Source organism: Theropithecus gelada, chromosome 16 (assembly GCF_003255815.1).
Source record: "Theropithecus gelada isolate Dixy chromosome 16, Tgel_1.0, whole genome shotgun sequence".
Lineage (NCBI taxonomy): Eukaryota > Metazoa > Chordata > Mammalia > Primates > Cercopithecidae > Theropithecus > Theropithecus gelada.
Window position 1 is genome coordinate 68,459,705 of NC_037684.1, and position 18,047 is coordinate 68,477,751.

Below are 18,047 nucleotides of genomic sequence, written 5' to 3' on the forward strand. Positions count from 1 at the left end.
TTCAGATTTCTCATAATCCAGTATTGCCTTATTCCAAATTATTCCCCTTTTTATTAGAGTTGAATTTTTTATGATGTATATCTGATCATGTTACTTCTCTGTCTAAAGTATGCATTCTTAACAGGGTGATATTGACCCTAAGGAGGCAAAAATTGATTTTGGAGAAATGAAAATCTTGGATTGTATAATGGTTTTTAGTCCTCCAAAGGGCCATAGAATATAAACAGATATGCACTATATCTGTCGTATTTAAATTTCATGATGGGGAGGATAAGTAATGAAAAAAAAATTGAGAAATATTATTCTAGAAACTTCATCTTATCCTTAAAATTAATTAATTTAGGCTTTCAGAACCCATAATGATCTGGACTTAGTTTATTGCTCTGGCCACATTTCTTTTTTTTTTTTTTCTGAGATGGAGTCTCACTCAGTTACCCAGGTTGGAGTGTAATGACGTGGTCTCCGCTTACTGCAGCCTCCACCTCCTGGGTTCAAACGATTCTCCTGCCTCAGTCTCCTGAGTACTGCTGGGATTACAGGCACCTGCCACTGCACCCAGCTAATTTTTTGTATTATTATTACTATTTTTTTTAGTAGAGACGGTTTTCACCGTGTTGGCCAGGCTGGTCTCGAACTTCTGACCTCGTGATCCGCCCACCTTGACCTCCCAGAGCGCTGGCATTACAGACATGAGCCACTGCACCTGGCTCGCTGTGGCTGGATTTCTTATGACTTCCCTCTCCTTGAATGGTTTTTGCCAAACTGAATTTCTTCAGTTATGTAAATTAAAAGCACATAGAGGATAATATGGGAGAATATTTTCATTACGTTTGGGTAAAGATTTCTGAAACAGAACGTAGAGAAAGATTGGTAAAATTGGATTTCATTAAAATTAGGAACTTCCATTGATTAAAAAGACAGCACTGAATGACATGCCAAGCCACACATTAGGAGTTATTTTTCATACCTATATTCGACAAAGGACTTACACAGAATATGTAAAGAATACTTAAAAATGTAGAACACTTATGAAAAATAACAACCAAAAATAACAAAATACTTGAAAGGCACTTAAAATATTCAGGAGGCCAGTAAACATATTCAGTGTGCTGCCTTCATTCTGCATTATTAGTAATCAGGGGAAATGCAGGTCAAAACTACAATGAAATACCACTATAATCACCAGAATGACCACAGTTTAAAATACTGACAGTGGCAAGTATTGATGAGGATCTGAAGCAACTGAAAGTCTCATACATAACTTGTAGGAGTATAAATTAGTACAGTTCCCGTGAAAAACAAGCAGTAATCCAGTATAGCTGATCTAATATGGTTGATGTATACACCATGGTTCAGCAATTCAGGTTCTAACTATATACCCAACAAAAGTGTGGACATAAATACACTAAAAGACATATATAAGAATGTCCAGAAAAGCAGATTTATAACCTACTATTGGAAACTCTTTGTACAGTAGAACAGATAATAAGTTGTAGCATTATGTATACAGCGGTATATGGCATCGAGAAGATAGAACCATTGCTTCACTCAGCAACTTCAGTAAATCTCACGACTGATGTTGAGTGAAAGAAGTAAGACAGAAAGCAGCATGTATGGTTCTATTTCTATATGAAAGTTAAAAGCAAACAATATAAGGTATTGGAAGTCAGAATATTGTTACTTTTATTTTAGTTCTGCACTTAGGAGTTGTGTTTTCTGTGTGTCTGCTTCAATTAAAAGTTTTCCTAAGATAAAAAAAAAAGGATAAGACTTATGGTTCAAAAGGAAGACCTTGCCGGCTGAGGTGTCTGAGCCCCCGGCATTAGGAAATGGTTGACTCATGGGTTGATAAAAAGAATTTACAGACAACAGTATAGGTTTGAAAAAGGAAAGTTTATTAGAAAGAAAGCATGCTGCAGAAGAGTGCAGCGGGGCACTGAGCATGCCACAGTGGATTTTTCCTTAGGGGTATTTATGGACCTTAAAGCTTGAGGGTAATTTGGACCATATTATCCATGTAAGTCACAATAAATGATCACATTTGTAGTAATTTTTTCCTTAAAGTCAGCAAGTGTTGCACAGTGAATTTCAACATGGCATTCTGAAGATGTATAGAAATTCTAGTTACTTATAAAGTTTTTTGGGGGGAAAAAATCTGAAACCAATGCCTGCTTTAGATAATAGGGAAGTCTAATTACTTTTTGGTTTTTTTGGTTTTTGTTTTTCATATGGAATCTCGCTCTGTCGCCTAGGTGGGAGTACAGTGGCGTGATCTCAGCTCACTGCAACCTCCACCTCACAGGTTCAAGCTATTCTCCTGCCTCAGCCTCCCAAGTAGCTGGGACTACAGGCACATGCCACCATGCCTGGCTAATTTTTGTATGTTTAATAGAGATGGGGTTTCACCACATTGGCCAGGCTGGTCTTGAACTGCTGACCTCAAGTAATCCACCTGCCTCGGCCTCCCAAAGTCCTGGGATTACAGGCATGAGCCACTGCACCGGGCTGGGAAGTCTAATTCTAATTTTCCCCAGATGAGGAATTTTGCCTCCAGATTGCCTGTTTGATAGTCATTGGGTGGTTTTTGCTCCCTTCTAAATTCCTCAGATAAGGAGTTTTTGTCTCTGGGTCCTGTTCAGTGGTCACCAAGTGATTTTGCTCTCCTCAGATCTCAGCCCACATTTTAAACTGTGACCCAGATTGGAGTGCAGTGGCATGATCGTAGCTTACTGCAACCTCAACTTCCCAGGCTCAGGCGATCCTCCCGTCTCAGCCCCCCAAGTAGCTGGGACTACAGCAGTGTGCCACTATACCTGGCTAATTTCTTTTTTTCTTTTTCTTTTTTTTTTTTTTGAGACAGAGTCTTGCTCTTGTTGCCCAGGCTGGAGTGCAATGGCACAATCTCGGCTCACCGCAACCTCCACCTCCTGGTTTCAAGCGATTCTCCTGCCTTAGCCTCCAAGTAGCTGAATTACAGGCATGCACCACCACACCTGGCTAATTTTGTATTTTTACTAGAGTTGGGGTTTCTCCATGTTGGTCAGGTTGGTCAGCTCCCGACCTCAGGTGATCCGCCCGCCTCGGCCTCCCAAAGTGCTGGGATTATAGGTGTGAGCCACTGCACCTGGCCCACCTGGCTAATTTCTTAAAACAAATTTTGTAGATACTGTATTTCACTGTATTACCGGGTTGGTCTTAAACTCCTAGGCTTACGCGATCCTCCTGCCTCGGCCTCCTGGAGTATTGGGATTACAGGCGTGAGTCACTGTACCTGGCCTGGATAAGCATTTTAAAGTGCCATTTATTTATTTAGGACAGAGTCTGGCTCCATTACCCAGGCTGGAGTGCAGTGGCGTGATCTTGGCTCACTGCAGCCTTCACCTCCTGGGTTCAAGAGATTGTCCTGCCTCAGCCTCCTGAGTAACTGGGACTACAGGCACGCACCACCACGCCCAGCTAATTTTTGCATTTTTAGTACAGACAGGGTTTCGCCACGTTGGCCAGGCTAGTCTTGAACTCCTGACCTCAGGTGATCCTCCTGCCTCAGCCTCCCAAAGTTCTGGCACTACAGGGATGAACCACCATGCCCCACCTAAAGTCCCTTTTAAAATGTAAAAGAGTTGGTGCAAAACTGAGGAATCCATGGAGCTCTGAAATTGACTGAAATTCAGGGAGGGAAAATATGGGAGAGAAGGAAGAGTCATAGTAAATTATGATAACCCAAGCAAATGTAGATTTGCTGTCTAAATTCATATTGTATATGGTAAAAATACTTAGAGAATTTAATTTTAAGAAAAATTACTTTTCAAAGTCCCTGGTTGGAAAGATACCCTCCTCTTGCCCCCAGTTGATGGGCAGAAGCAAAAGCAAATCATTCAGCCTAGGACTAAATGATTCCGAAAAATAAAGTTAAGTGGAATATGTAGTCCACAAAAAAATTTCAACACTCACAAAAGAAATGAGAATCAGAAACAATGGATAGTAGGAATAGATCTGCAGAGACTTCAAATATTGGAATGAAAGGAAACAAAAAATATATAAGTGTAAAGAAAAACAAAGAGGCAGCTGAGAAATATAAGCAGGGAACACATTTATAAAGAACCAAATAGAACTTCTAGAAATAAAAAGCATAAATTAAAACAATAGCTGGATTCAACAGATTAGATATCGTTGAAGAGAGATTAATGAGCTAGAAGATAGAGCTGAAGCTCTCCCAGTAGAACTTTTTGAGGTGATGGAAATGGCCTATATTCTGCTCTGTCTAGTGTGGTAGCTGCTAGCATTTGAAATGTGGCTAATGTAACTAAGGAAATACATATTTTATTAGAATTAATTTTGCTAATGGCTACCTTATTAGTCTAAGGGGAGCTAATATAATTATTGATAACAGATGATGTCAGCTGTAATTTAGAAACAGAAGATAGTCAATGTTAATAGTTTAAGATTTCCACCCAAATAGCATCATAGGTTTATACACTGACATAATTTTCTGCTCCAGTAGATGGAATAGAAAAACACAAAACCAGAAAGGTATGGCAGCTTTACAAAGAAGGCAAATATCTGTGTGGGTGAAAAATGCAACAAAAATACTTACAAAATGCTGTGTAGATCTGAAGCCATGGGCTTGCTGTATTCCAGGTCATTTTTCATTCTGGAAAATGAAAAAAATGATTTCAGTTACTTCCTGGGCCACAGCTTTAAGCAAGCTATGGTACTACACAACAACAAGGCTTTAGATACCGATTTTGCAACCAGAGGACTGGAACTGTAATTATCCTAATACCAACATAGGAGTGGAACTTGAAAGGTCCATTATAGGACCCTGTTCAATACTGGTGGCCCTGTGAAATAGAGGCAACTGTAAAACTGCTCTATATGTGTATCCCTAGCTCCCAGTTCAGTTCATAGTGATCAGTAGGGCACTCAGACATTTGTTGAACAAATGTATGGATATGTGTGGAGGGTAAGCATGTTACTTCAAAATGAGTCTGCAAATCAAAATTCCTAAATACTGAAGGGTAATGCTAAGAAAGCATTTAACAAAATGGAACAGAAACTTACTTTAAGTTGAAATAGATATCTGAAATTGTCTGAAATATGCTGTAAAAGAAAATCAGTATATTTAGGTTGCTCAAGGAAAAATAAGGGCATAAATTCAATTAAAACTGAGGAAGAAACAAATGAAGCAGTTGGAAATAGAAGTCTTGGAAATGGAAAAATCATAGCTGTTGATATGAAAGACACAACAGACTTGATGTACTCTAGACTGGAAATAATCAAAGGCAAAATTAGAGAAATAGAAAATGGAGCTGAGAAGTTCCCCCAGCATGACACAGATTATATGAAAAGCAGTAAAGAATCGGAATAGAATACCAAGTAAGAGGTTCTAAGATGCATGTAATGGAAATAGAGAAGGCAACTCTGAAAGTGCAGAAGCAATATTTACAGAGATCATAGGGGAAAGAAAACATTTGAAAACTGATTTAGTATAGGTTTTCAGATTGAAAATGAAGTCTTTATCATGTAGGATAAACAAAGGTAAAAGCTTAAAGGTAAATTTAAATATAAATTTAAAAGGTAAATTTTAATTGATATTGTGCAATTTTGCTTCAATGCATAAATGATGAAAAAGGTATAAACAAAGGTATAAGGTACGTAAACTTATACCTTTGTTTCTCATCATTTATGCATTGAAGCAAAATTATCAAACAATATCAGGAAGAGAAAACAGATGATCTGTTAAGGATTGATAGAACTGACAGCAGATTTGTTCCCAGCCACAATAGTTGCAGGAAAAAGTGGAGTCACAGCACCAGAGTGCTGAGGGAAAATAATTGTCAACCTGGTCCTAAAGTTTTATACTCAGGCACTCAAATATTCACAATAAGGAAGAAATACAGACATTTTTAGGAATGGGAAGACTGTGAGCTTACAATTCATAGACTGTTTTGATCCTTGAATGGTGTGGAGGTTAGGGATGCTGACCGCCTGTTCAGTCAAAAATCTGCATATAACTTTTGATTACCCCAAAACTTGACTACTAACAAATAGCCTACTGTCGACCAGAAGCCTTGCTGATAACATAGTCAATTAACATAACGTTTTGTATATGTATTATATACTGCATTGTTACAATGAAGTAAGCTAGAGAAAAGAAAATATTATTAAGAAAATCATAAGGAAGAGAAAATATATTATTCAGTAAGTGAAAGTGGATCGTCATAAAGATCTTCATCTTTGTCTTCACATTGAATAGACTGAGGAGGAGGAGGAGTTGGTCTTGCTATCTCGGGTGGCAGAGGCAGAAGAAAAATCCACATTTAAGTGGATTTGTACAGTTCAAATCTGTGTTGCTCAAGGGCCAACTGTACTTGGCCAAGAAGAAGAGTTAACCCAGAAGAAGGATGTCACGAGTTGGATACCTGGAAAGCAGGCTTTTGAGACAGAGATAAGAGTGTAGACTAGGTAGTGATCTTGGGATCAACACTAGCAATGAGAAGGAAACGAGATTGAGCAGAAGAAGCTGAGTTGCAGCGCCATGTCAGTGAAAGCCTCAGGCAACTCTGGGAATCTGTGAAGCTGGGAGGGCCTTTAGTATTGATCCGCCTTGGAATGAGGACCTTGGATTTTTATACACTTTTGTGGCTCAGTCATTAGAGACGGACTGTCCCAGGTGGGCTAAGGTGGCTCTCTTTAGCTGTGGTAATTCTGAAGAGGCCGATAGTAAAGGGTTGTCAGCTGGTAGCATGCCCCACAGTGGAAGAATAAGTCCTTCCTCCTCAAAGAGGGAATCTACATAGCACATTGCAGTATCCATTACAGAAAGTGGGATATGGAAAACAGCAATGAGTTTAGAAAGAGGTGAACTATGTTACCCATATTCATGTTTGATAGTAAAATACTGAGGTTGGAAGGGAATGGTGATTAAGATACGGGCCAAGATAGATGAAGTAAATATAAACAAAATGGAAATACTTTTGGCAGCTTTAATTAGGCAAGGTAGAATTCAAGGAGACAAGGAGAAAATGTCAACAGGGCAGAGATTTGTATATACTGATGTAGGCTTTAGTGAAGTTATATTGTTTTAGACTTTTGGACCAAAGAACATATTGAGATACAGAGTATAAACTTTTTAAAACTTAAGGATAAATTGATAAAAATGTATATGTAATTTATCTCCCAGAATTACTTGATTGCTGGTTTCTCTTGGGTAGTCTCTGCATAAATACCTGTCTACTTTTTTATTTACATTTAGAAAAGCATATATGTACACAAATAATTTTATACTTGTACAACATTTATATATTTAACTAGTGTTGTGTAGCTATGCCATAATTTAGTCAATTTTCAAGAATTAGTAGTTTTCTAATTTTTAACTAATCATCCTACACTGACTATCCTAGAGATAAATCTTCAGATTATAGACTGTCATAATTTTTTGTATGTGCTTTACTGTGTTTAGCAGGCTGTCTGCATTGTTACTTTGGATCTGAAGGAAAGAACTATTTCATCCTTTGTAATATTTCATCTGTGAAAAGAAAAATACTTAGGCAAATGAATCTACATTTTAATAATGTTATTTTTCTGTTATTTTAGCCTTACGAAGGATGAATCCAAAAGGCCAAAGTATAAAGAGCTTCTGGTGAGTGTGGGACTGTGGGGATTGTAGGTACATCCTCACACTGGAACTCTCTTAATGTGCTGGTTCACTAAGCAAGCAGTGGGCCTCTCTGTCATAAACAAACATCTCAACTTTATTGAGTTTTTTTTGTTAATGTTTTTAAACAAATATTTGGAAAGAGAAAATTTGTAGTTATAATTTTTCTACTAATACTAGCTAAATTCTCATGGAAAATTTTGGTCTTAACATGTTATAAAAATTACCCCCAGAGAATTCTGACTTTCACTTTAAGAAGCCATTTTCCATTGCATAGTCTATGTGATGCAGCCATAAGAAAAAAATTAGTGAAAAGTTTGTGTTTATTCTGCCCTTATAAAAACTCACACAAATTTACATCATACGGCCTATTCCCATTTCTTTGAAAGTTCTCATTCATCCCATGGAACTTGGGTGTTTTAAGCAGTCTGCTGGGTGTGGCATTGGTAGGGCAGTGGAGAAAGTATTGTGATCTAATAATGTGGGAACATTTTAAGAAAAGATCCATTTGTTTGTCACATTTAACTACTAGCTCTCCAAGGATGTTGTGACAAACTTCCGATATTGCAGTCCATCAATGACTGTAAGAACATCCAGTCAGCGTACTTAGGCTATTAAAGAAAACTGTTGATAGAGGTGGAGTTGAAAAGGTGAAGCAGATGCTGGGGCCCTGGCTCTGGAGAGTACAGGGAAGAAGCTCCTGGGGCAAATTTTTCTTAGGCCTCTTTTGGTCAAAAGGATTACAACCTTTTTGTTAAAAGGTCAAAAGAAGAGGTCAAAAGGATTGCGACCTTTTTGTAAAAAGGTCCTCCTGTTGTATATGGGGGAAATGGAGGTTGAGATTTATACTGGTGTCCCAAGAGGAATAGCGACTGGTATTTACGTCATTCTTCTTAGCTCTTAGATGGTGTGGTGGAGACTCCAGCTATGTTTCGTGCTGAGTAACAACTTAGCTGTCTCCCTCAACAAACACTCCGTGGTACACAGATAAGTTTCCAGACCTCGTTGCCAAGGTGGCACCTTCAAATCATTACCACGTATCCTCTCCAGGCCTGCCCATGCCCATTAGCATATCTGCATGGAATAAAGGCTGAACTCACCTCTCTGAACTTGTGGTGTTGCAGTATTTCACAGCTGTGTGTGGTTGGGAGCCTGGAGTTCTGTGTTCTATAAAAATTGGAAAATGTTCAGTTTGGGCTGTCATACAAACTTTTGACTTTTTTGTTTACAATTTTCTTACAGAAACATCCCTTTATTTTGATGTATGAAGAACGTGCCGTTGAGGTCGCATGCTATGTTTGTAAAATCCTGGATCAAATGCCAGCTACTCCCAGCTCTCCCATGTATGTCGATTGATATCGCTGCTACATCAGACTCTAGAAAAAAGGGCTGAGAGGAAGCAAGACGTAAAGAATTTTCATCCCGTATCACAGTGTTTTTATTGCTCGCCCAGACACCATGTGCAATAAGATTGGTGTTCGTTTCCATCATGTCTGTATACTCCTGTCACCTAGAACGTGCATCCTTGTAATACCTGACTGATCACACGGTGTGAGTGCTGGTCAGAGAGACCTCATCCTGCTCTTTTGTGATGAACATATTCATGAAATGTGGAAGTCAGTACGATCAAGTTGTTGACTGTGATTAGATCACATCTTAAATTCATTTCTAGACTCAAAACCTGGAGATGCAGCTACTGGAATGGTGTTTTGTCAGACGTCCAAATCCTGGAAGGACATGGTGATGGATGTACTATGTCTGAACTTAGAAACTCGGGCTTGAGTGAGAAGAGCTTGCGCAGCCAACGAGACACATTGCCTTCTGGAGCTGGGAGACAAAGGAGGAATTTACTTTCTTCACCAAGTGCAATAGATTTACTGATGTGATATTCTGTTGCTTTACAGTTACAGTTGATGTTTGGGGATCGATGTGCTCAGCCAAATTTCCTGTTTGAAATATCATGTTAAATTAGAATGAATTTATCTTTACCAAAAACCATGTTGCGTTCAAAGAGGTGAACATTAAAATATTGAGACAGGACAGAATGTGTTTTCTCCTTTACCAGTCCTACTTTTCATTGGGAAGACTCAGGAGTCTGCCACTTGTCAAAGAAGGTGCTGATCCTAAGAATTTTTCATTCTCAGAATTCGGTGTGCTGCCAACTTGATGTTCCACCTGCCACAAACCACCAGGACTGAAAGAAGAAAACAGTACAGAAGGCAAAGTTTACAGATGTTTTTAATTGTAGTATTTTATCTGGAACAACTTGTAGCAGCTATATATTTCCCCTTGGTCCCAAGCCTGATACTTTAGCCATCATAACTCACTAACAGGGAGAAGTAGCTAGTAGCAATGTGCCTTGATTGATTAGATAAAGATTTCTAGTAGGCAGCAAAAGACCAAATCTCAGTTGTTTGCTTCTTGCCATCACTGGTCCAGGTCTTCAGTTTCTGAATCCCTTTCCCTTCCCCTGTGGTCTATTGTCGCTATGTGACTTTCGCTTAATCCAATATTTTGCCTTTTTTCTATATCAAAAAACCTTTACAGTTAGCAGGGATGTTCCTTACCGAGGATTTTTAGCCCCAAATCTCTCATATGCGCTGGTGTTTAAAAGGCTAAGAATAGTGGGGCCCAGCCGATGTGGTAGGTGATAAAGAGGCATCTTTTCTAGAGACACATTGGACCAGATGAGGATCTGAAATGGCAGCCTTTACCTTCATCACCTGCTAGAACCTCTCCTAGTCTGCCACCATTTCTTGGCATTGGAATTCTACTGGAAAAAAATACAAAAAGCAAAACAAAACCCTCAGCACTGTTACAAGAGGCCATTTAAGTATCTTGTGCTTCTTCACTTACCCATTAGCCAGGTTCTCATTAGGTTTTGCTTGGGCCTCCCTGGCACTGAACCTTAGGCTTTGTATGACAGTGAAGCAGCACGGTGAGTGGTTCAGGCACACTGGAATATAAAACGGCCATGGCCTGAGATGCAGGTGATGCCGTTATAGAACCAAATCGTGGCAGGTATTGCCGTGTCTCCTCTCAGAGTGACAGTCATAAATACTATCAAACAATAAAGGGAGAATGGTGCTGTTTAAAGTCACATCCCTGTAAATTGCAGAATTCGAAAGTGATTATCTCTTTGATCTACTTGCCTCATTTCCCTATCTTCTCCCCCACGGTATCCTAAACTTTAGACTTCCCACTGTTCTGAAAAGAGACATTGCTTGATGTCTCCCTTCGACCACAGCAAGCCATCATCCTCCATTGCTCCCGGGAACTCAAGAGGAATCTGTTTCTCTGCTGTCAACTTCCGGTCTGGCTCAGCATAGGGTCACTTTGCCGTTATGCAAATGGAGATAAAAGCAATTCTGACTGTCCAGGAGCTAATCTGACCGTTCTCTTGTGTGGATGTCCACATAAAAAGGCAATTTTAGTGTATTAATCATAGATTATTATGAACTATAAACTTAAGGGCAAGGAGTTTATTACAATGTATCTTTATTAAAACAAAAGGGTGTATAGTGTTCACAAACTGTGAAAATAGTGTAAGAACTGTACATTGTGAGCTCTGGTTATTTTTCTCTTGTACCATAGAAAAATGTATAAAAATTATCAAAAAGCTAATGTGCAGGGATATTGCCTTATTTGTCTGTAAAAAATGGAGCTCAGTAACATAACTGCTTCTTGGAGCTTTGGAATATTTTATCCTGTATTCTTGTTTGAATTCCTCCTCTATTTAAGATATATACATGGAATCGAAGTGTTTATGTAATAGTTCTATCCTTTTGCCTGCAGGTCAGTTGTAATAAATCTAGGATGTGATGATGACTTTGTAATTTGATTTTCTGAAATCAGACCCTGAGAGGGGAAAATCAAGTAAATTACATTAAATTATCTGTGCAATTCACACCGGGGAAAATGACCTCCTTTTGGAAGTGTTTCATGGCTGCTTTCTTTTTCTTCTTCTCATGGCTACCCTTTTTGCTTATCCTTCTTGAAACCACAGATGTATCTGTTAAGCACAGCTTTGCTTGAACAGGCATCACAGTCTCTTGAGTTTCTTTGCCTGCCCCAGCTTTCGTAATGCTAAAGGAAGTGGGTACAGTTCTTCAACCTGTGTCATGGTGGAGAGGTACAACTTGGAAGGCTATCTGGGCCCCGCATATGGTTTCCAGTCATGCCCTTGGCTCTTGGTGCTACAGCTGCCAGGTGAGCATTAGATGTCAGGTTACTTACTGGGTTGGAATCACTCACTGTTACCTTAGAAGGGTAGGGAAGATTGTGGGTAAAAGACCTCTGGAAGGTCAAACCTGGGATGTTTATGGATGAGAGGACAATGGAAGTGAACAGAAAACCATGGGAGCCTGGAAACTGTTGGAGAAAAGCACTTTGCAGCTCCAGCACTGTATGTATCTGCTGTACTCTACCTCCTACCAGTGACTGATCGGATAACAGATTCATTGATATTATGGTGATTCAGCACCTTACCCTTGTGCCTGCTCCAAACGGAATCTGAGATACTATTACAGAGCCAGATGTGGTATCAAACATTCCCCTGAGAGGGGTGTGAAAGCAGGAATTCTGGCCTCTCCAGCTAAGCCTCAGCTGCTAAGGGAAAGGGTACTCATTGGGTTTCAACACTGGCATGAGAGAGAGACTACACACTCCTGTGTTTCATAGGACACTGCCTTGTATTTGTTCATCTCATTTGATTCCAAATGCAGCCCACTAAAATCAAATGGCTGTATCCCCTTTTAGATATAAGAAAACCAAGGTCCAGAGAAGTGAAGTTCTGGCCCAAATAACAGTAGGGAGCAGAGCTGAGATTCAAATTCAAGGCCATAACACGTACACTAAGAAGTTACATTAATTTAAAAACACTGCTATTAAAGAAGTGGTGTGGAGTTGAGAAGTAGAAGAATGCATATAGTTGGGGACACTGTGTTCATAAACCTGACCAGGGCCTGCTTTGTTGTTTTGGAAACAAGTTGAAGGCAGAGGTTCTGAGGACCACAGTGGGGTTACATACAAAGTGATCCATACATAGGCAGCTGTGTAATTACCTTAGAATTAACTAGAGGAACTCTAGGTTGTAATTCTTAAGTGCAACACCTGAGAATTCAGTGTCATGGACTGAACGTCTCCCTTAGCATGAGAATGTGGCAATCACTGAGAATGAGTAAAGTGCCCTTTCGTTTATTTATTTTTTATTTTTTGAGACAGAGTTTCGCTCTTGTTGCCCAGGCTGCAATGCAATGGCACGATCTTGGCTCTGCACCCTTTGCCTCCCAGGTTCAAGCAATTCTGCCTCAGCCTCCCGAGTAGTTGGGATTACAGGTGCCCACCACCACGCCCGGCTAATTTTTTTTTTCTTTTTTTTTTTTGAGATGGAGTCCCGCTCTTGTTGCCCAGGCTGGAGTGCAATGGCATAATCTCGGCGCACTGCAACCTCTGCCTCCCAGGTTCAAGCAATTCTCCTGCCTCAGCCTCCCAAGTAGCTGGGATTATAGGCACCTGCCACTACACCAAGCTAATTTTTTTTTTTTTTTTTTGTATTTTTAGTAGAGATGTGGTTTCACTATGTCAGCCAGGCTGGTCTCGAACTCCTGACCTCAGGCGATTCACCTGCCTCGCCCTCCCAAAGTGCTGGGATTACAAAGAGCCAGCATGCTCAGCCTCCCTTTAACTGATTTGATCCAACTGTCTTAGCTGCAGGAGAATAGAGAAAGGACACATAAGGTCTTAAAAGTACCCTTGGGACACTGGTTACTTGTCGTGGCAGTGTGTAGTGATTATGTATCTCCATCTCTTGTGCAGGGCTGTATGCACCAGTCACATCCATTGCACCTGGACTTACTGCTTGGGACGTGAGGGACAGATAATCTAAAGGCTTGGTCTTAACCTTACTGGCTTGGTTTTAAATACCTCATTAAGTGGTTGAGAGAAAATGTAATCAGCAGTCATAACTCTTAGGATGAACGGTAAGAACCACGCCATTGAAAATTGACACTAGACAACATCATATAAGGAACACCTGTAGAAGGGGAAACAGCTTGTCCTCTGGTAATTTAGTGCAGACTGGAGTTATCATCTTTATTTCTTGTTTCTTCCTATCCGATACGTGAATATCCAGAAATTCTCATCTCAAACCTTGAAGTCGTAAGGATAGTGGTTCAGTATCTGCTTTTGATAACATTCTGTTTTGTTTTTCTGATATGCCAAAGTGTATTTATACGTCTGAAATGTAAAATGTAGTCCTGCTATTGAAAACTTGTTAACCCGTATAGCATATAGTCACTATTCAGTAATTGTTATGCATAACGAATCGAGTTTCTGTCTGCATTTGAAATTTCTATCTACATATGCATTTTGCTAAAGAATAGTGTATTAAGACTTCCAGTTCTTCCTAATTGTTATACAGATTTAATGTGAACACCATTCTTCAAGGTAGAAAGGGAGGGTATTTTGTTGTTTCAGTTCTACACATGGGTTAACAGTACTAAATAATTAAGTAATTTGCCTAAGGTATCATCAAGAGGGTATATAGAGCTCAGGTCTCTTGATGGCTTATTAGGATTCTTTTTTGTGTGTGTGACAGGGTCTTGCTCTGTTGCCCAGGCTGGAGTGCAGTGGCACGATCTTAGCTCACTGTAGCCTCCGCCTCCGCCTCCCAGGTTCAAGCAATTCTTCTGCCTCAGCCTCCTAAGTAGCTGGGATTACAGGCACCTACTACCATTCTTGGCTAATTTTTTGTATTTTTAGTAGAGATGGGGTTTCACCATGTTGGCCAGGCTGGTCTCGAACTCCTGGCCTCACATGATCCATTTGCCTCGGCCTCCCAAAGTGCTGGGATTACAAGCGTGAGCCACCACACCTGGCTTGTTAGGATTTTTATGAAACTGTGCTTCCTGTTTGACAACGATGAATTACAAGGTGTAAAAGCAAAAGCTTGTTACTTACATATGACTCCCGCCTGCTACATTTATTCTAACCCCTGGAACCATTTTCCTTTGGAAAATTGCCTTTAGCACATGATTAGAAGCAACATTACATGATCATCTGCTCACTTTTAATCCTAAATGGTATTTCACAGTTTCTTGCTTAGTTCCTAAGACTTGATCTCAACCCACTTTTGTCTGTAGAAAGTAAATTCATCTTCAAATCACGAACAGTAGTTTCATTCAGAAGCAGAAAATATTAAGAACTCATTAGGATCAGTTTTTGTTCCTGAAGGTGTCCGGCCCTTTCTTTAAAACATGCTTTCTGATAAGTCCTTTCTCTTTCACCTTCCACTTCTAATTAGGGACCAAGTTCTTTGATTACGTTTCTTAATTTTCTCTAGTTCCTTTTGTTCCTGTTTCCATTGACGCTGTGTATTCATTCCTCACCTCTGGTTTTGCTCCCTTCAGACCCTTCCCCACTACTGTCCTTAGCCTTTCTGAAGTATTTCTCTAATCATGTTCTTCTGTTTAAATTCCTTAATGAATCCCTGGAATACCCAAAATGAAGGCCAAACTCATGGTTTTAGATGTAGTGTTATTTAGTCCTGAACACATAGATAGGACGTATTATCTTCATCTTAAAGATGAGGAAATGGGTTCACTGTGATTGGTAACTTGCCCACTATTTCACAGCCAAGGAGGAATCTAGAAGGATCAAGAATAGGGCATGATAATCAATGAGTGGATAAATAAATTGTGGTGTATATATACCGTGGAATACTACTCAGTCATAAAAAGGAATGAAGTAATGGCATTTGCAGCAACCTGGATAGAATTGGAGACCATTATTCTAAGTGAAGTAACTCAGGAATGGAAAACCAAACATCATATGTTCTCACTCATAAGTGAGAACTAGGCTATGAGGATGCAAAGACATAAGAATGATACAATGGACTTTGGGGACTTGGAGGAAAGGGGAAAGGTTGGGAGAAGGGTGAGGGATAAAAGACTATACACCGGGTACAGTGTACACTGCTTGGGTGATGGGTGCACCAGAATCTCACAGATCACCACTAAAGAACTTACTCATGTAACCAAACACCACCTGTTCCCCAAAAACCTATTGAAATAAAAAATAATAATCTAAAATAATTTCTGTTACATTTGAAAAAAACAATAGGGCATGAGTCTGAAAAGGTAGACAGTCATACTCATATAGGAAATGGTGCATTGTGCCAATAATGTTGAACTTTATCTCTTAATTGCTTGTGAGCCATATGGGATTTTAAGCAAGGAGATTGTTTGATCTGATTTGTATTTTAGACAATTCATTTCAGTGACTATGTAGCCTAAAATGGAAGTGGGGAGACTTGGACACAAATTAGAAAACTTGTAATATTTTAGGCAAAAAATGTAAAATGTTAAGAGAGGTAAAGTGGTAGAATTGGGAATGGAGAAGAGAGAATTTTACGAGCTACTTTATTGGTTCCCAATCAAAAGTGTGGGGTAAAGAAGCCTGGAATAATGTTTTCTGGTTTGAGTGGTTTGGGTTGTTTTATACCATCTGTTGCACCATTCATAACCTTTCATGGTTTACCAAATCTGCTTTACTCTTTTATGCCTTCTAGTTGCGTAAGCTGGTTCCTTTTGTCGGGAATTCTCTTTTTCTTTCTTTTTCTTTTTTTTAACTTGCCTTTTGAAAGCACCTACTCATCTTTTAAGACCTTAGGTTAAATGTCAGACACTTTAGGAACCCTTTCCCAAGTCTATTCTTTGAGCTCAAGAGAACAGAATATGTGTTTTGACATATATTTATGTTACATTTGATCCTGTTGAGTTATGGTCATTCATACATTTTCTTACTTGGTGTTAATTTGAAGTCAGTCTTAGTCATATGTAAGATCCAGTCCTCTAGTCAGCCGAGGCTGTCATATTATGATACTGATTTTCTGTTAGAAAGGCCACATACACCTGATTTTATCACACTTGTTGAAGATGGTATTTTATTCTGTTTAGCTTAGATGATTTTCCCCTAGAATGCAAAATAAATTGGATTAATGTATCCATGGCATACTTCTGTTAAATGCAAAGTGAATGTGACTTGTAATTGGGGCTATCCTACCACACAGTCAAAGGTTAGCAATCAAATTTTAGGTATTGTATAAACAAAAGTAGTCAATTATCAGTAGCCATTAAGAAAGTACTAGTGTGTTCCATTTCTGACAGAATGCTAAGTTATATAGCATTAATTATACTCCCAATTGGAGTAACTACACTGGCAATTACAAAATAAAAATATTTATTTTAAAATGCTTTTCTGAGCTGGCACAAAAATAAGGAATCTGTCAAGCTCCCACATAAATAGAAGCAGGGACTCTGAATTCCAACCTGCTTTTACTTTTTTCTAGAAATCCATTTCCAAATCATGAAGAGTTGCTTCAGTTGAGGACAGAAAAAAAGTGTTAAGAATTTGCTAGGATCAACTTTTGTGTCTGAAGATGTCAGGGCCTTTCTGTGAAACTTGCCTAACCAAGTGCCGATAAGTAGGTCTTTCATGCTGAAAGTTTCTTCTGAACCCTGGGAACTTTGAGCTTTGGGGGATATCTAACAGGAAATCCTCCAATAAAGCTGAGACCCCAAAGGGCTCCATACAAAGAGTAAAATAGGAAAATAAATGAATATGCCAATCTGTTGGAGATGAATTGAAACATCTTTGCCTTCATCTTGGCACACGTTGGAGGAAATTTCCAAGAATCCATAACCATATGATGAAAGGTAGGGGTTCAGTTTTATTCTTCTGAATATGGCTAGCCAGTTATCCCAGCACCATGTATTGAATAGGAAGTCCTTTCCCCGTTGCTTATTTTTGTTGACTTCCTTGAATATCAGATGGCTGTAGGTGTGTGGCTTTATTTCTGGGTTCTCTATTCTTTCTCATTTACCCTGTATTTTATACTGAGAGTTTTAAAGTGCTATTCCTGAGTTTAAGTCCTGAATCCATTTGGAATTGATTTTTGTAGACGGTGTGTGGTAGGAATTCAATTTCAATTTTTTCCACGTAATAATCATTTTTTCCAGTTCGATTTATTAAACAATCAACCTCTCCTTTTCATATTGATCATGCATTCCATATTTATCATATGAAAATATTCCTAACATACATGCTTGTTTAGGCTTTCAGTTTTATTCCATTGGCCAATTTAATCATCCCAGAACAAATACCACACTGTCTTTATTACGGCTTCATAATAAATCCTCATATCTGATCCCCTCTCTCTGCTCTTCTTAACAGGTATCTGGGTTATTCTTGACCCCGTTTTCCTCTATATGTATTTTAAAAATAGCTTTATTGAACTCTAATCCACATACCACATAATTCAGCCATTTAATGTGTACAGTTTAATAGTTTTTAGTATATTCAAAGATATGTACCACCATTGCTACAGTCA

The 18,047-nt window shown here is 39.1% G+C and overlaps 1 protein-coding gene across 2 annotated transcripts in view; it reads left to right on the forward strand.

Annotated features, from left to right (window-relative positions):
- The window catches only part of MAP2K4 (mitogen-activated protein kinase kinase 4), a 121,169-nt gene extending 109,605 nt beyond the window's left edge, over window positions 1-11,564 (forward strand). For both annotated transcript variants that reach the window (XM_025362288.1, XM_025362289.1), the window contains 2 exons: window positions 7,597-7,642; window positions 8,900-11,564. In XM_025362288.1, coding sequence (XP_025218073.1) covers window positions 7,597-7,642; window positions 8,900-9,013 — 160 coding nt within the window. In that variant the 3' untranslated portion in view covers window positions 9,014-11,564. The remainder of the gene's footprint in view (window positions 1-7,596; window positions 7,643-8,899) is intronic.
- The last annotated feature ends 6,483 nt before the right edge of the window (window positions 11,565-18,047 follow it).